At 34.1% G+C, this 17,155-nt stretch overlaps 2 protein-coding genes across 3 annotated transcripts; both read right to left on the bottom strand.

The window, feature by feature from the left end:
• Nucleotides 1–437: 437 nt before the first annotated feature.
• LOC131664351 (constitutive coactivator of PPAR-gamma-like protein 1 homolog) lies at nucleotides 438–13,107 on the bottom strand. 2 transcript variants are annotated; one of them, XM_058935373.1, is made up of 16 exons: nucleotides 12,487–13,107; nucleotides 11,007–11,376; nucleotides 10,758–10,930; nucleotides 10,582–10,695; nucleotides 10,356–10,502; nucleotides 9,930–10,290; nucleotides 9,624–9,857; nucleotides 9,181–9,558; nucleotides 8,970–9,108; nucleotides 8,751–8,876; nucleotides 8,547–8,664; nucleotides 8,171–8,471; nucleotides 7,550–7,818; nucleotides 6,507–6,653; nucleotides 6,315–6,400; nucleotides 438–6,161 (listed from the first exon to the last, which is right to left on the bottom strand). In XM_058935373.1, the coding sequence occupies exons 2-16, from the start codon at nucleotides 11,218–11,220 to the stop codon at nucleotides 6,026–6,028; spliced, it is 2,943 nt and encodes a 980-aa protein (XP_058791356.1). In that variant the 5' UTR covers nucleotides 11,221–11,376; nucleotides 12,487–13,107; the 3' UTR covers nucleotides 438–6,025. The 2 variants fall into 2 exon arrangements, with proteins under 2 accessions (XP_058791356.1, XP_058791366.1); XM_058935383.1 differs by lacking the exons at nucleotides 438–6,161; nucleotides 6,315–6,400; nucleotides 6,507–6,653 and having other exon boundaries at nucleotides 7,008–7,579; nucleotides 7,657–7,818.
• A 197-nt stretch (nucleotides 13,108–13,304) lies between these two features.
• On the bottom strand, nucleotides 13,305–16,858 carry LOC131663965 (endoplasmin-like). Its single transcript, XM_058934774.1, has 4 exons — nucleotides 16,647–16,858; nucleotides 16,357–16,446; nucleotides 15,671–16,277; nucleotides 13,305–15,401 (listed from the first exon to the last, which is right to left on the bottom strand). Exons 1-4 carry the CDS (start codon nucleotides 16,690–16,692, stop codon nucleotides 13,784–13,786), a joined length of 2,361 nt encoding a protein of 786 aa, XP_058790757.1. The 5' UTR covers nucleotides 16,693–16,858; the 3' UTR covers nucleotides 13,305–13,783.
• Between the last annotated feature and the right edge of the window lie 297 nt (nucleotides 16,859–17,155).

The raw sequence follows: 17,155 nt of genomic DNA, 5'->3' as shown, positions 1-17,155 counted from the left end.
TCGTAACTTTCCAGACCAGGATGACAAGGAATATTATTTGTAGATATTTTAATTGCATTCAGCTGATAATAATAATATACATTTAAGAAAAAGCCATTTAAGCATTTCAATAGTATTTAAGAAGTGGTTTTGACAATGTTTTAAAAATATTTTACCTTATATTAAACAAAAGCTGCCGCATTTTGTACATTGCTGCAATGTTTTGTAACTTTCTTCTGGTTGCCAAACAGATCGTAATGTTTTATAAATAATTTTACAAAACCTTTTAGAAACAAAGCTTGTCAGCTGGAGATCTTCCATTCACTATTAAATTTGTATAGTTCTGGTACTTTTTAAAATAAATCAAACAGTAGTGTGACAAGGTTTTATTATTTAACACTACAGAAGAGCTAAAATCGTGTATAAGCTTTGAAGAATGAATAGTTTTTAATGTTTATCATTGTTATTGGGTTATTTAGTAATAAATATAATTCAAATGATTTTAAGAATAAAAATGAACATAATTTTAGTAATAAAAATTCAATTTATTACAATTAATACGTGTCCTTTTGAAGATAATGCAAATAAAAGAAGTAAGCTGCAATGTTATTGTTATTTGAAAAACTGTTCTTTTAAAACGCTGTAGAGGTACACTTGAATAAGCTAAAAAATAAACTTTTCAAAGATAATTAAACTTTTATTACTGTTCTAGTAAAAAGTATATCAATCAGTAGCAAAAAGAAATTAATTAATGATAGTTTTCTTGTTGAATACAATAAATTAGCCACTTAAGATTTTTTCAATTTTATTTTCATGACATGACAGTACATCTTAATAAATCATCAAACTTTCCAAAATATCAATGGTTTTTCTTCCGAATCCTTCCCAGTTGAAAATTTTAAGCAAATTAGTTCGCTTGTAGTTTATTTTCAAGAAATATTTCAGGATTTACAATTTTTAATTTGAAATAGAAAACCAACAAGAATCATATATTCCTCTTTTTCATGTGCGCACCAATGAACCACAATGAAACAAAGAATGTCATAAAATAACCTTTTATATAATCGACAAGTGATTTCGAATACCTCATGAATTTTATTTGAGATCTACTTTTTGAAATTTTAATTGGGTATCGTATCTCGACGAAATACTAATGCTACGTATTATTATGAGTATCTGTTTCAACACAGACCTTTCATACATCAAATATCAATGCGATTCTGTCCATCTACTTCATTACAGTAGCCATCAACGTGCGTTTTCCATTCAATATTGATTTGTTAGTAATAATTTTCTTGATAATTTATACCTTTTCCTTTTATTTTAGTAAATATAGTTGCCACTAAGAGTGTATATCATTATCTAAGCTCCAAATATGAACCTTTATCTTTTACTTTATCGTGACATCTCGTGTATAATGAGAACGATAATAATTTTTCAACTTGCCTTGTGTTTCGCTAGCACTGATTCTCTGTATCAATCACATAGAAAGTAACAAACTGACTGATTTAAAAAGCCATTTCTTTTCCTTCGCTTTATCGAAAATGGAAATATGGTCGAGAAAAATTTATTTTTTCGTAATTAATACGAAGAACACTTATACAGAATCAGCTCCGCTGGACACTAGGCACAGATGGGATTATAATATCTTTACAGCAGTAGAAATTACACGGTGAATTATTCGAAATATGTTTATAATGATGCGATTGCAATACAAATGCAGAAACACACAATTGATTATTTACTTTATTTTATCACTTTGCAAATTATGTGCGCTCGATCATTTTTTCTAGATCGAGTGAAATTATAAATTTTTCAAGGTACTATCATCAGATTGTACATGTAAACATTTATTTGAAATGATTTCAACACTGAATTCATATTATAAAGTCAATAAATCGTGTATTTGGCGTGGCAAACAGGCAAATATACCATGAAAATATTAATAGATGCACATAATCAAAAATAATCGATTATATTTCAGAAAGTTATATTTATAAAGAAATCTTTATTCTTTTTGACAATAATAGTCGCTTAGTTAAATAAAAATTGAATATGCTATAAACAAATTGTTTATCAACGAAAAATGTAAGGTGTCGATGCGCTATGCAAGTAATATAATAGATAATATCAAAGTAGTCAGTGAACGCATACACAAACTACTTTGCGCATGCACATTTTTATACTTTTAATCGATTGAAATATTTTAATTGTTTTACCATTTTTTTCAGCTAAGACAAGAAATAATAGGAGAATATATGTTATATAATATTTAATAAGAATATATAATAATAGGGCCCACGTTATATTTTAACTACATCGATAATTACTGATCAAGTGTTACTTTTTTTCTTCATTTTTTCAATATATTTTTTTCTTTAATTAGATATATTTCGTGAATCCTACCATATTTGTTATTATACTTGATAAATATATACGCACATAAGCAGAAACCTATGCTATGTATTACGTGAAAACTTAGATGATAAAAAGTAGTGAGCCGTGGTAATGAAAATATATCGCTCCAAAAGTGCGACAAAAGAAAAACAACAAAAGGAAAAAATAAGCTATAAAAAAGTAGCGATTGTTCTTGAGAGCGTCGAATAATTCAATTCAAGGCGCTTTGTTCATTTAATGCCCATTGTTGCAAGTACTCCGGTCAACTCTCAAATGTACTTTTAAAGTTGTAGCAATATTTCATTATTATAATTACAATTATCATTATGTTTATAATTAGTACGTATTTCATTAGTAAATATTCATTAGTAAATATTGCGTTTAAATATTAGTAAATATTCAAACACAACTTGTCTGAAACCAATTCATTTTTTGTTCAATAATAATTTGATTAACATTCAAAGTTAAGTAAAATAAAAAGCTATTTAAAGTTCTATTAAGCGAAAAAGAAAAAAACAAGTATGCTTTTTTGATTATTGAATAATATAAAATTGACAGATACTTGTGCCGCGATAGCTAGTACATATATGAAATAAACGAAGGATACAGTGAAAAGAAAAATTATACATTTGATAAGTCGCGAAACGACATTGTAAATTATTGCAAGTTTTTTTACTTTTTCTCTCTATTTTCTTCTTTTTTTTGCTAACATGTATGTATTATATAATATTAGAAATTTATTATAAGTATAAACGAACAATCATTTGAATGATTTAGTTTTCTTTGTTTCATTTTTTTGCACGACCGGTCATAGGCAGAGTGCGTGGGCCCCTAATTCTATGCGTTTAGTGAAAAGCATGATGCGCTACCAAGGCGCTTTGCTTAAACGTTTTTCTTGTTATATTTGTTTTTTTTTTCTATTATCGTTACAATAAACACGAATTTCATCAATACGTGATTTTGTTTCTTTTTTTTGTTTTCATCTTTGTCGTGTATTTTCTGTTTACTATTGCGTTTGCTTTTTGTTAAAATTTTTTGTTTATTCAATTATATAATATCAGTGCCACTGCTACTGATGAATGCCTCATGCATCTGAACTGTTTTTAATTTTTATTTGACTGATATCGTAAGTTCCATCAAGAGATTCGTTTTTATATTTCAAGAATGAAGGTAATCATTCACGATTCAGTTTACCCAACAAAGCGTTAAGTGGCATACACTTTTGAGCTGAATGGTTATAAGTTATATTTATATAGTTTCGCTGCTGGTGGATTTTACATAGACTGACTCTTTAGCTCGTTAATTCATAAACTTAAAATGTATCTCGACATAGTTATGATTTTTAGTTTAGTGTAGAAATCATTTTTTATTGTTGCACGTTGAAGCAGATTTTTGAAAGTGCGTCCTCGGTTAAATCTAGTTTAGAGAACGTGTTTTTCAACAAATCACGAGAGTATGTCTAATATTTAGATCAAATTGGCTTCCGTTGACATTGACTTTGTTCTTAGTTTTTGTAAAACTTTTTCCTCTAAATCTATTATTGAAGTTGCGCACAAATTGTGTCTGCCTGTCTTCTTGGCTTTAAGTCCCTTATATTCCGAATTCGCGAACTAACATCATCACTAAGCTTCTTTTTTACACAATTTTTTTTATTTCGTCTTCATTGTCTTAATGCATTTAGTTGCGATAACAAATCTACAAAAATATAGCATTGTCTCTGTACTTATCACTTCTCGCTATATTAACTCAATATACGTTATTTATCCTTACTCGCTCACTGCACATCTCGACACTATTTACGTTCATATTCACAATCACATTCTCATAGATCGCGTTTAGTGCTGCTACATTTTTATATTTTCTACGAATCGATCTGCTCTCTAATTGGTATCGAAATGAAAGAAGAAAAAATTTCGGCACACGATAGTGACAACATTGTAATGTTCGAGATTAGTTTGGATCAAAGCAACACAATTATAAGCTTAGTGCGTGATCAACACACCTAAGAGTATTTGCTATTTACAACGATCGTGTCTTTGCTACTTTTCGCTTGCTTTTCTTGGGTATGTACAATAAAAAAAGTATCCAAAGTTTCTATTACAATGTTTCTCGATAATGACAATACTTAACCGCCTTCTCGTACATCGCAGTGTTTGTTACATTTTCTAGATAGCTCGTTAAAACTGAAGCAATTAAAAAAAATAAAAGTTGTAACAGTCCACTGCGACGACAGAGCAGCGAAAAAATCAGCGTAATTGGATAAAAAAATATCTTCGCAAATGGTACATACAAAAAAACAAGCGGTAGCTTTATCTTTATCTCTTACTCCCACACGCACACAATCACAAAAATATCCCAGACGCAAATGCAAATAAATATATATTTTCTATATCTTCATGTATATAGTGACGCTGCGGCACACGGGCGCAGAAGCCGAGCGATCTCGGATCGATCTCACGAATCGGCGTCCGCGTGAACACAGATCCTTACGCATATTATTATTACATTATATATCACGCGTACGTATGTAAAACTATAATCACATCGTCTTTTAAACACACTCCTTTTTAGTGCATAATCATCTTCTCGAGTTTTCTCATTTTCTCTCACTTTCTCCACTGGTAAAACAATTCATAATCGGTCCTTCGTTCATGAGCGCAAAATTCTACCCGTGGGTTATATTATAGAATAATCATCGTCGTTATCATCGTCCTCTTTTTGCGTAGAATACGCATAACTTACGTATATAATAATCTACGGAGAAACTCTAACCTAAATGTCTGTATAAATATATATATTTTACTTATATGAAAAGCATCAGTCTCCATGAGCGCTCGGACTGCTATGTCGATAGCTCATTCCGTGTATACGGCGCAACGTGTATATACATATAGTTGCGCCGCCGGATGATGGGCATTCAATGTGTAGTAAAAATGTGAAAATGAGCTATCGTGACCACCGAGGTGAGCATTTCATATAATACCGGAAAATATATATTTTCATCGTAAAAAAAATAATCACGCTTCTTAAGTTTATATAATTAATCATCTACAGCAGTTGACGACTCGTTTTTTGTCGGTAAAATTAGCGCACGCACATACATATCATCTTTTCATTTGTTATGCATACTCCTAATCAGTCAGAATACATTTTCCACGTTGGTATTTTTATCAAACGAGCAGAGCAGCCCATCAGCATAAGCACGACTTTCTAGCAATAAAATCTTTCGATTTTTTTTATCTCTCGTATACAATTATTTTTCTTTTTAGAGTCTCATACTTTTTTTGGCAGTGAGGGACACGAGTTGTGTTAGTCGACAGTCGTGAGATGGATTACGCGTCTAATTCTTCACGGCGCTATTCAATAATAATTTTTTTTGGCCCCGCCGTAGTTCTACGTGCAACAAGTCGCTGGCTACTTCTTACAAAACGATTGTCAGTGTCAACGTCTTGAGCGACGTAGAACTAAATAATTGGTTACAGTCTTGAGTCATATTCGGGAGTAATTTTTTTTTCTTTTTAGCACGTGGAGCACTATGCATCATAGTCAAATATTGATCTCGGTCTCGCACAAAACTTCGAAAAAGAAGGCAACTCACAAATGTTTTTGTTTTATAGTGAGCCGGTGCGAATGCGCGGATTCTGTTATTTTATGAGCTTTCGTGTAGATTTTGACAGGCCGCCCTAAAATGTGCGGCATGAAGAGTGGCCATTCCAGCTTGACCTCTGTTATCCAATGCACCGTCAAATTGGTTCGGGTTCAAATTAAGATAGGCAAATGTATTCCTGTAAGATTCGAAATTTTGTGTGAGCTGTTTTGGACATTTTTCGTGTCGCGGTCGCGTCTTTTATTAATTAAATCAAAATTTCAATGCTTAATTTTTTTTACTTTTTTCAATTTTTCTCCTCGTTGGGAAAAGCTTAAATTGATACACTTACGAGAGTCCACTAGCAACACCGTCGTTTCTTCTTGACCTTTCGTTATCTTTCGTTTTTCTAATGGGAGCCTTCTTTTTAGTGGTAGCCTAAAGATACAATATAGACGCGGTGTTTATATAAAGTAGTTATAGAACTATGAACGGATGGCGGTTTATAATAAGTTATGATATTCTATCAAATAGCAGTAGGCACCTTCATTTGCGTCTTTTTACCGCGACCAGCGGCACCGGCAACCGACGTTCGTCCGTTGCCTCGTGTTGGAAAGGTGGCTCGTTGTCCTGGTACTATTGGATTTAGTCCTCGTGGAATACCGTATTTCACGCCACCGATTGATGTCACCTGTAAGTGGAAAATCTGCTGGCTCAGTATTCTTTATGTCTTGCTATAACCTCGTGCGCCTGTTTTTAATTCATTGATTTTATTTATAATTGTTATCCTTTTTTTCTACACATCAATGTATTCGTATTTCGATCAGAAAAATTATATGCATACCGTACAATGTGATAATAATTAATTTTATACAAGAGTGAGGAACGAAACAGACTTCAAGATAACTATAGATACTAAGTAAATGCTTTGGGTATTCGTTATTAATTTTAGATATCACGTGCATTATGATGTAATTATTAATTAATAACAATAAGATACAACATTTAAATAAATACGAAATCTTTATTAGACTGTGTTCACATGTATTATAATGAAATTTCAAGCGCTACAATGATATGCTTACAAAACAGATGCATGAGAAACGTGCATTAGAGCGTGACACTGACAGTTGTTTAACCAACACCCAAGAACATAATGATTCAAGTACAAATTGTTCCGTTATTATTATCATTATCTTTCTTTTATACACTACACCAATGACGAGTTCCACGGGAAATGAAACACAATGAGCACAACAATTTAGCGTCGCGACTGCGCTAGACTGAAATTCTCCAAGTCACATTATTAAAAATCGGCAGTTAGCTTCAATAACTTTCTGGATTTTAATGAAATCATGCAGAAAAAATAAATATCTCCATGCTCAGGCAAGAAAGAAAAGGAAAAAATAAGTTATTGAAGTTGCTGCGACAAAAAGGAAACTACCGTGGGACAGTAAGCTCGAGACTGGCAAAATTGAGACGCTGTGATTCGGCATCACCCGAGCCATAGACTTGCTGTCTCACGTACGCGCCAGCGCCAGCACCGTGATGATAATAATAGAAAAGCTCGTGCTCTTGCTGGCCTACCTGTGGCGGAAGTCGTCCTCGTGGTGGTCCCTGTAACGTGGTTGGACCTTGAGGTGGTAATCTACCGGGTTGACCGTAGTTAGCACCCCATTGACCGACAACTATACCGGCGACTTCAAGTTGACCGCCACGCGAAGGCACTGGTCGACGCATCAAGCCACCTCGCTGTGGCCCACCAACCACGTTTCCTACGCGACCGCGAACCAAAGTTTCAGAGATAGGCAGACCGGCTGGTGGAATCGGCTGCGGCCCAATTACTCGAATACCAGCTGAAAATTTATTTATTGTTTCATAGTTTGTAGTAATGATTCTAACTATCATATTTTTCTTATTTTCTCACAGTTTTCACTCTAAATTTAGTTGTGAATGATTTTGTACGAATATTTGACAATTTCTCTAAAAGCTGCTTAACTTTTACACTCAATTGTCAATGAAATTCGAGAAAAACTGTAATGTTTCAACTTTTAGGAGTCATAATATCGTAGTAAAATATAATAAGAAACGAAAATTGTTGAATTGACTTTCTTTCCAGTCGAAGACACATCAACAAATAATCGTATTAATATGTTAGAATTTTAGGAAGGGCTACAAATATAATATAAACCATAAATATTGCATTACCTGGTGGGACGGGTAGAGGTGGTCTGGCGAATACAACGTTAACTCCCTCGAGGATAGCTTTTCTTATTCTTTCGACTTTGACAACGCGTTCAATGTGACCGCCGCAGAGCTCCAGCAGATTTTTAGCGATCGTTGCTCGTGCAAGTGTATGATGGAAGAGCTTTCCATCGAAGTACAACCAAGGGCAACACATTAACCAAGGAATCGGTGCTCCACATGCATCGTTCGCTAATAGAGCAGTCTCCACACCAGCCATAAATAAACTGGCCAATTGGACTCCGCGAGTCGTTACAAGCGATATCTAAATAACCGAAATGATAATTAGTATCTATTTTAACAAACCGATGAGTTTTTTCTTGATTAATGAATGTGATACCTGCAAGTCTTGTAGATAAGGAGCGTTCATAAGCTCAGGCGAAAATGCTTGAACAATAAAGGCATCTAGTTCCTGGCGTCGTAAAATTTTTATTTTATCAGAAAATGTCATGATGTATCTAAAATCAATATCAGATTGTTAATGACTGTCTGCAATGAAAATTAAAATAATTACCCGAACAATTTTAAATTAGCTAATTATTACCTTAGTACACAAGCCATAACCAATAAATGTTGTGGCACATAGGCAGTATTTAACATAAGTGCTGTATCAGACTTCATGCAGGTTAAAAATCCGCGTAAACGACGTCTCTTATCATCAATTCCAGTTCTAAAAATTAAGTATTAAAAATTAAGATAATTTACTTAATAATTTTCTCTTGAAATAAATCGATTATAATAAACTGTGTTACAATTTGCTCACCCAAACCATAATCGCTGAATGGTTGGAACACCCCAACCAATTTGTTCAGCTTTGACTGATTCTGGAGTTTGAAATGGATTTGCTTTGGACCAAACCCATTCTTTGATAATGACATCTGGCACTTCAATTTTGTCAGTTTCTGCATAATGCAGTACACTTAATTACCAAATTAACAAAATTTTTGAAAAAATTATGAAATCAATTTACTAACCACCCTTTTCTTTACTCTTAGTGGCTAAATACAGGCGATGATGCATGTTGAAAAGAATGGCATAGACCATCTGTCTAACGGGTCTATATATAACATGGATTGATGGGAATTCTCTGTGATTTTCATCTTCTAATAAGACTGGCAATTTAATCTCACCAGCAGTGAGAATTTGATATATTAAAGGTGACATCAACCCCTTCTGATGCCTCTCTGATGCGGTTCTTATTACTTCTGGTACACTTGCTGGAACCGTAGTACTTTTTTCTGTTTGTTTAACAGAATCTGTGACATGAGCTGGAGAAGTGGCTGATGAACTACTACTTGAACTGGATGAACTAATTAAGAGATTGTGTGTTCCATTTACTGTGTGTCCATTATCTATAAATAAAAAAATGTTCATCAATAAGTTATTTATGCTTTAACAAATAAGTTTTTTCTCTTACTGTGGTCTTCTTCTGGCCGAGTAGTTTCAGTATCACCTTGATTTAGTACACCTGGCGGTTCTACAACAATTTCCGGAGCTTTTGTAGCATTTGCAGTCGCTTCTTTGTAAGCATTCAAACTTTCTTGTTCGCTTTCAGCTGTTTCAGAAGCAAAACGTGCCATTTCCATGTTAGTTTTCTCTTCATTAGTAGGAGCTACATCCGATGCATTGGCCTGATCATTCTGGATTGTATCTATAAATGAAAATTGATTATGAAATACACATTAACATGCAAATAAAATAATTTAAAAGATATCAAATGTACCTTTGGTAGGCTTGATGGGCTTGTAGTGTGAAAAACCATCCTTTGTTCCATTTACATAGTATTGAACAGATTGTTTGAACCTGGAGCATCTAGAATCTGTTAGAGAGCCAAATACTTTTTGTGTAACGTCATCTAACTCAATAGATGATAAATCTTTAACAAAGTTTGCAACTGCTCGCACAGTCTGGTCTATATCCATCTTGTTTGTACTTGGATTCAATTTTTTATAAAAACTTTGTAAATCAGTTTCATTCAAAATGTAATTTCCAAGGAGTGCAGCAAAAATACATAATCTTTCAGCAGGAAGATTTAATCCTTGTAAAACTTCATTAACAAAGTATTCTTTTGTGTCAAGAGAACCCTGAAAAAGTATTTATTATTATTAAAATCACACAATTCAAAGAAAATTTAAAGCAAGCATCATACTTTATATGTTAATTTCAACTGTTCGGAAGAAAAATATCTAGGAGGATCAAATACAGCATATTCAGAATCATCAGCAATAAGACCATGATAGTGATTTTCTCTGCAGAAAGTTATAACTTCTTGATGATGATCATCCATACTGCTTAGCTACAAAAAGAATCCATGTAATCCATCTTGTATTTTTGTTAGCAAATGTTACCTATAAATTATTTTAGAAAATACTTACAACAGTTACATTCAAATGCCTCAAAGCCATTCTCAAACTGGTTTTTAGACATGCTGGAGCAATCCACCAAATTTTTGGTGGAGGTGTACCTTTAGTTGAAACATGTTTCAATACCTAAACATGTACAAATAGTTAAATAAAAGTACACATACATAAAAGATAATAAATATCCTTACATTATTTGCTTTGAGTCTGGTATTTAGCTGATTTTGAATCCAGTCTGACCTCCTGGAAGTCTCTATAGAACCATTGAAATATACAGCCAATTCTAACCCTGCTGCTTCACTTTGTTGCATGAGGACTGCAAGAAATTGGATCATGCGATTCCATTGTCCACCACAAGCCCAGTCTGTAAATAAGAGTTAAGCATTAAAGTGACCTTAATAAGATTTAGTACTTTATATGATAAAAGTGAGATATTTTACCTGAAAAATAACCACCATACAATCGATCAAGGCAACATTCTCCATCAAGAACTAGACGGAATTTAGTAGTTGAAAATGATTGAGTTTGTCCTTTGCCAATTCTATTACGTTGTTTCTGAACTATATTTCTAGCTAATTTGAACAAATCAACAGGTACTGCTGAACCTGGCACAGAATTACTATCCAAAAAAGCTTGTAATGCCTGAGTATTCATTTTGTTAAATTTTCCAGGACACAATTTATGAATAAGCTAATTGTACTTTCACTGTTCAAAATTTTCTCTATACTGATAATTTTATGTCATCTGATTTTTGAAAAATCTCCAATCTAGGATGTGGAGAAAGTCAGTTTTGATTTAAATAACCAGGACCTGAAATCAAAAAAAAAAACTTAGTTTACAATTTAATGTATAAAATTATTAAATGAATTGTCCCAATATGAAGATTTTCAATACCTAAAAGAAAGTAAAGTTAATGAATTAATTTTTTTCTTATTAAAACATTCACGATCTACTAATTAATCATTAATTGTTTCATGAAAGAGCTATCAATATAAATATGCCAATATAAAATATAAAAATATAAAAGATTTCTTTACACAAACTGCAAACTATATATCGAGAAAAAAAAGAGATAAAATTTCGAGTTTGAAAATTGAGGGCAATACCTCGAAGTCGCTTGTGCATCAGTTCTTTTTCCCCCATGACTATAACGGAACAAATAATCGAATATCATGTAATAAGGTTAAATTGCCTGACTCAGTAGTAATTAATCGGACTGGTAATAGCACCGAAAAAACAAAAAGTTAAAGAGATGCAAGCATACATACGACACTGTACTAATTGATAACAGTGAATGAATAATTTGGAGTGGTATAGAGCGAGAGTAATCAAGCGAACGAACGGACGAAACTAATGAAGCGACAAACAGTGCACAAAAATGCATGCTTGAAAAATTTGATCAAGCATGCATGATAGACTGAGTCAGAAGTCATAGAGAGAGAGAGAGAGAGAGAGATAGAGAGAGAGAACGAGAGAGAGAGAGAGAGAGAGCGAGAGAGAGCGAGAGAGAGCGAGAGAGAGAGAGAGAAAACGAGAGTTGGGGCGCTTGTACCAATTGATTGGTGTAATTGGAGCCGCGACAGTTCTCTTGCCTGCACACCAACGACACACGCAGCTGCACATAGCTTCAGTCAGCTAAGAATTATCTAACAAGTGAGCCAGCTGCAGTAGCCTTGCGAATAAATGTGAAACCATTACCGATTCAAGTGCTCAATGCGAGCTGAAAAGTAATCGAATTCGAATGTAATTCTGGAGAGCGTCCGGGGCGTGGAGCCGGCATGGCCGCGCACGACACGATAGAGCTTTTGCACATATCGGCTTACGCAAGTGCCGCTGCTGCTGCTACCGACAGACCACACAATCAATTTCTCGTCGGCGACGACTGTGATATATCGCACTCGTATATTATCATCTATGTACCTCGAGTCAAGACGAGTCATCCTGCTGCTGCACAACCCCTCGGCGTTGACGACGAACACACGAAAACACACGACAGCGGCTACGGCGGCACTCTTTTTTTACATGTGACGTGCCCAAAGCTGTTCTTTCTACATACCTATACGTACACTCTCGCAGACCTGTCGCAGACTGCCTGCACTCGCTCACTCCGGCTATTCGAAAACGGAAATGAGGGCTGAACAAGCATCGAGCGCCGCCGGGCGCCGCGACCTAGTCTTGCGGCTTGCCTTGCTTTTACTGCAAATGAACGAACTGTACAGTGTACACCGCAGGAGTTCGGACAATTTGCCGCCATGATTCGTTTATTCGAAATTTATCAAAATTTTACTTCTTTTTTTCTTTATGATCACTCGAATTTTAACATTTTTTTTCGTAACGATATTTTCATAGCAATTTATATTTTAATTAGTCATGAGAACTGATCAAACAATTTAGATTCTGCAAATTTTCAACGTATTTGTAATTTTAGAATACAATAGAATATGTAAACGTTTTGATTTTATATCGATGACGTATTTATTTGTACACCTATATCATTTCATATCGAAAGTCGAAATAAATTTGAAATTGTATTGAATACCGGATATAGAGGGCGTAAAACTATAAATATAAATTATTAGAACTATTCATTATAAATAAAAATATTATAAATAAAAATGATTAGCTTACTAATTGTATTTATCAGAAAATAATTTAATTATTAAAAATAAATCATGGAACAAAATGCTTAGACTAAGTAATGGTTATGGGAAGAAGAAAAATTATACTTTCAATTCAAACATATTTTTAATATTTATTTATACAAATACATTCTCACTTACGAAACATCTCAGTATTATCAACATACAATCATTTCAGGCAAACACAACTATATTTCTCTATAACTTATTGGAAGAGCAAACCAAGTAAAAATAAATTAAATAATGATCAATTATCCTTGCTGACTAACTTAAAACTCTTATGTTACATCAAGGATCAGTACAATGAACAATTGTAATTTGAATTACTGGTTTGAAATATTTGTACTGCAAAATCATAGCTTGAGTAAAAAGCAGAGTTTTTTTATCACACACTATCTCACAAAACTGGTGATTTTACAGACTAATCCCAACAGAGAGAGAATTACAAGAGTATAAAATTGAGAATCGAAGTAACTTAAACAGAATTGCAACTTTAAACGCTGCAAACATTTCCAACTCTATAGTTAGAACTATGCATTGCATAGCAAAAGAAAATTTATATTTTTCATTTAAATTTATTACAACTCATCGTGGTCCTCATTATGTTCTTTGTCTTCATCTGCATCAATTTCAAATTCTTTTTCAGTCTCATTGTTATCTTCAAATAGGTCATCTCCTTCATCTTCTGGAGCTTCATCTAAAGGAATACCTAAAGATTTCCTCATAAGTTGTTCAACATTGCTAGCAAAGCTGGCAGTTTCCTTGAGCATATAACCAGACCTCAGAGTTGCAGTTTGGAACATCATTGTGGCAATATCTTTAGTTGCTTGATCCTCTGGATCAGATTCAACTCTTCTTAACAATTCCCTGATCAAAGGATGCCTTGGATTGATTTCAAGAGTTTTCTTCTGGTTCAAGTAATATGTCTTTTGTGGATCATCAGCTTTCTGGTGGGCATTAGAAACTGCTAACCTTTCCATATTACCAGTCCATCCAAACATACTTGCAACTAAAGCACAAGGAGAGTCTGTCAAACGTTCTGATAACTGAGCTTTGCTGATATGATCTTTTAATTCATCATTCAGGTATTTGATTAAAGGTTCAAATGTAGACTCAAGTTCCTTTTTTCTCTCTGCAGACTTAGCTCCTTCATCAAGTGAAAAGCCTTCCTTAGCAACATTCTGGAATTTCTTTCCATCAAATTCGGGAACAGATGACAGAGCATATTCATCTACAGCTTCAATTAAGTACAATACTTCATATCCTTTTTTCAGCAGGCGTTCAGCAAATGGAGACTTCTTAACTTCATCAAGAGAAGCACCAGCAATATAATAAATGTGCTGTTGGTTTGGCTTCATGCGAGATACATAGTCAGCTAATAATGTGGGCTTATCTTGTGCTGAGGTACGGAACATGAGTAATTTTGACAATCTAGCACGATTCTGAGCATCTTCAATAATACCTAACTTGATATTAGTGCTGTACTCTTTCCAGAAATCTTGGTAATTTTCTTTAGGAATCTTTTTAATCATATCAAGAACTTTACGAATCAATTTCTTCTTAATGATTTTAATGAGTTTGTGCTGTTGGAGATTTTCTCGAGAAACATTGAGGGGAAGGTCATCACTGTCAACAATACCTTGGATGAAAGCAAGATAATTTGGCATTAAATCATTAAATTTATCAGAAATGAAGACTCTTCTAACATATAATTTTATATTATCATCCTTAGTTCCATAACGGTTGAAGCTATCACTTGGTTGAACCTTAGGAACAAAAAGTAATGATTTGAAAGTGACTTCACCCTCAGCAATGAAATGAACTTTAGCCAATGGTTCTTGAGAATCTTTTGTCAATGCTTTATAGAAATTGTTATATTCTTCATCAGTGATTTCAGATGGTTTGAGAGTCCAAATTGGTTTAGAATCATTCAACAATTCCCAATCCCAGACTGTCTTGTTAACTTTCTTTTTCTTCTTATCTTCGTTATCTTCCTCTACCTTTGCATCCTCATCTTCTTCAGTTTTCTTGTCTTCTACTTCTTCAGCCTTTTCTTCCTGGTCTTCTTCCTCAACTTCAATGGTCTTGCTACTCCACAAATAAATAGGGAAGTTGATAAACTGAGAGTATTTCTTGATCAGGTTCTTGATGGTATCTTGTTCTAGAAAGTCAGAAGCTTCATCTTTCAGGTATAAACTGTAAATAAATATTAAATTAATTTTGTGTTAGCTTTTAAGTTAAACAAATATTAAATACTTTATATTATAGTTTATAAAAAATTGACCAATCCCATCTTATCATTTACTTAGAATCATTTAGAAATCTAATGTATTCATTAATTAAAATCTACATACAAACTAAATGGTAATTAAACAAGAGGCCTTATGACCAAGTTTCTTAAAAATGTGTAGTATATAGAAAGTAAAGATAATTTTTTATTTTAATAAGAATAATTAAGAACACACCTAATAGTGGTTCCTCTCTTGAGTGTGTCACCTCGTGGATCATCAACAATGCTGAAGGTTGAACTGTCAGATTCCCAAATATACTGCTTATCATCATTGTGCTTTGTGGTTACAATAACTTTGTTAGCCACCAGGAAGGCAGAATAGAATCCAACACCAAATTGACCAATCATGTCATTCATTTCTTGAGCATTAGATGCATCTTGCATTTTACCCAGAAACTCTGCTGTACCAGACTTAGCAATTGTACCTAAGTTGTTTATGAGATCTTGTTTAGTCATACCAATTCCAGAATCTGTGATACTTAAAACCTTATTCTCTTTATCTGCTTTTATTTTAATTGATGTATCAGGATTAGTATCAAGAATATTTTTATCAGTGAGTGCCAATAACCGAATTTTATCCAAAGCATCCGATGCATTGGAAATCAACTCTCTGAGGAAAATTTCTTTGTTGCGGTACAAAGAATTGATGATGAGTTTCATCATTCGGTTGACTTCTGTCTGGAAGTTGAATTTCTCAGCCTTTTCTCTCAATTCTTTCACCTGTGCTACATTCAGTCCATCAAGTTTGATAGCTTCTTCCTCCCTCTGCACAACTTCATCGTCTGAAAAATTTCAATTCCAAATGTGTTCAATAAAAAATTTCAATGGAATTTAACTTGACAATGTAAATATGAAACTTACCTGTGCGCGAGGCCTCTCGACTAGATCCAAGGTCTTTCTCAACAGTTCCAACCTCCTCATCAATGAAATCCTCCTCTGCAGCTGCAAATCCTAAAAAGAAAATCAACGAAAAATAATTAAAACACATACTCGATTAATAAATTCGATTTAACTAGAGATCAGTAACTGTTGTAATAATTTTTACCACCAAGCTTATCATAATCAAATTAGCACAAGGGCTTAGGTCAAATATACAAAGTCACAATGCGCTGCAGAAAAAGAAAGGTAAGATGGTAGAGTCAGTGTCTCACCTGCAAGCAGCAAGAGCGATGCGACGACGAAGGCGGATTTCTTCATCTTTGGACAAAAGGAAAATCAGAATTAAAAATAAGGAAGGTCAGCTTGCGCGTGCAAGCACTCGCACTTTGAAGAAAACCTCGTCGGACAGACTCGTCAAGGGTCCGCACGGCAACTATGCTGTCAAAGCAGCGCGGCGCGAGTCCTAACTGTATTTGATGCAATGGAGAGCGAGACGTGGTAGATATAGCGCGAGCCAATCGCGACGGCCCACGCGGCGTACGTGGACCAATTGGCGCAGCGCCGGTGGCACCTACTATACAAATGTCCTCAGACCATTGGGCTTTGCCTAACAAGCCGCGAAACTCGAGAGCTCGACTCTTTCTAGAACATTCCCGTGGTCGAAGACCCGCACATCGCACTCTCGAATGTTCAAAATCCCTTTATATTACTTTCTTGATTTTTCAGAAAAGGAAATTACGGAAATAAGTATTTCTCAATTGTTTGTACTTCATGAACGTTC

This window comes from Phymastichus coffea, unplaced genomic scaffold, assembly GCF_024137745.1.
Source record: "Phymastichus coffea isolate CEN01 unplaced genomic scaffold, Cenicafe_Pcof_1.1 PCOF00003, whole genome shotgun sequence".
Lineage (NCBI taxonomy): Eukaryota > Metazoa > Arthropoda > Insecta > Hymenoptera > Eulophidae > Phymastichus > Phymastichus coffea.
The sequence above is the reverse complement of the archived record's forward strand: the minus strand, read 5'-3'. Positions and strand labels throughout refer to the sequence as shown.

What these genes read in the sequence shown, in the direction of transcription:
- LOC131664351 (XM_058935373.1), bottom strand. Translation starts at nt 11,220, where the DNA reads ATGAATACTCAGGCATTACAAGCTTTTTTGGATAGTAATTCTGTGCCA. An exon ending in CCAGACTCAAAGCAAATAAT is followed by an intron (nt 10,696 to 10,757) that starts GTAAGGATATTT and finishes GTACATGTTTAG; the next exon opens with GTATTGAAACATGTTTCAAC. An exon ending in AGTTGAAATTAACATATAAA is followed by an intron (nt 10,291 to 10,355) that starts GTATGATGCTTG and finishes ATACTTTTTCAG; the next exon opens with GGTTCTCTTGACACAAAAGA.
- LOC131663965 (XM_058934774.1), bottom strand. Translation starts at nt 16,692, where the DNA reads ATGAAGAAATCCGCCTTCGTCGTCGCATCGCTCTTGCTGCTTGCAG. An exon ending in ATCGCTCTTGCTGCTTGCAG is followed by an intron (nt 16,447 to 16,646) that starts GTGAGACACTGA and finishes TTTTCTTTTTAG; the next exon opens with GATTTGCAGCTGCAGAGGAG. An exon ending in AAGAGAGGAACCACTATTAG is followed by an intron (nt 15,402 to 15,670) that starts GTGTGTTCTTAA and finishes ATTTATTTACAG; the next exon opens with TTTATACCTGAAAGATGAAG.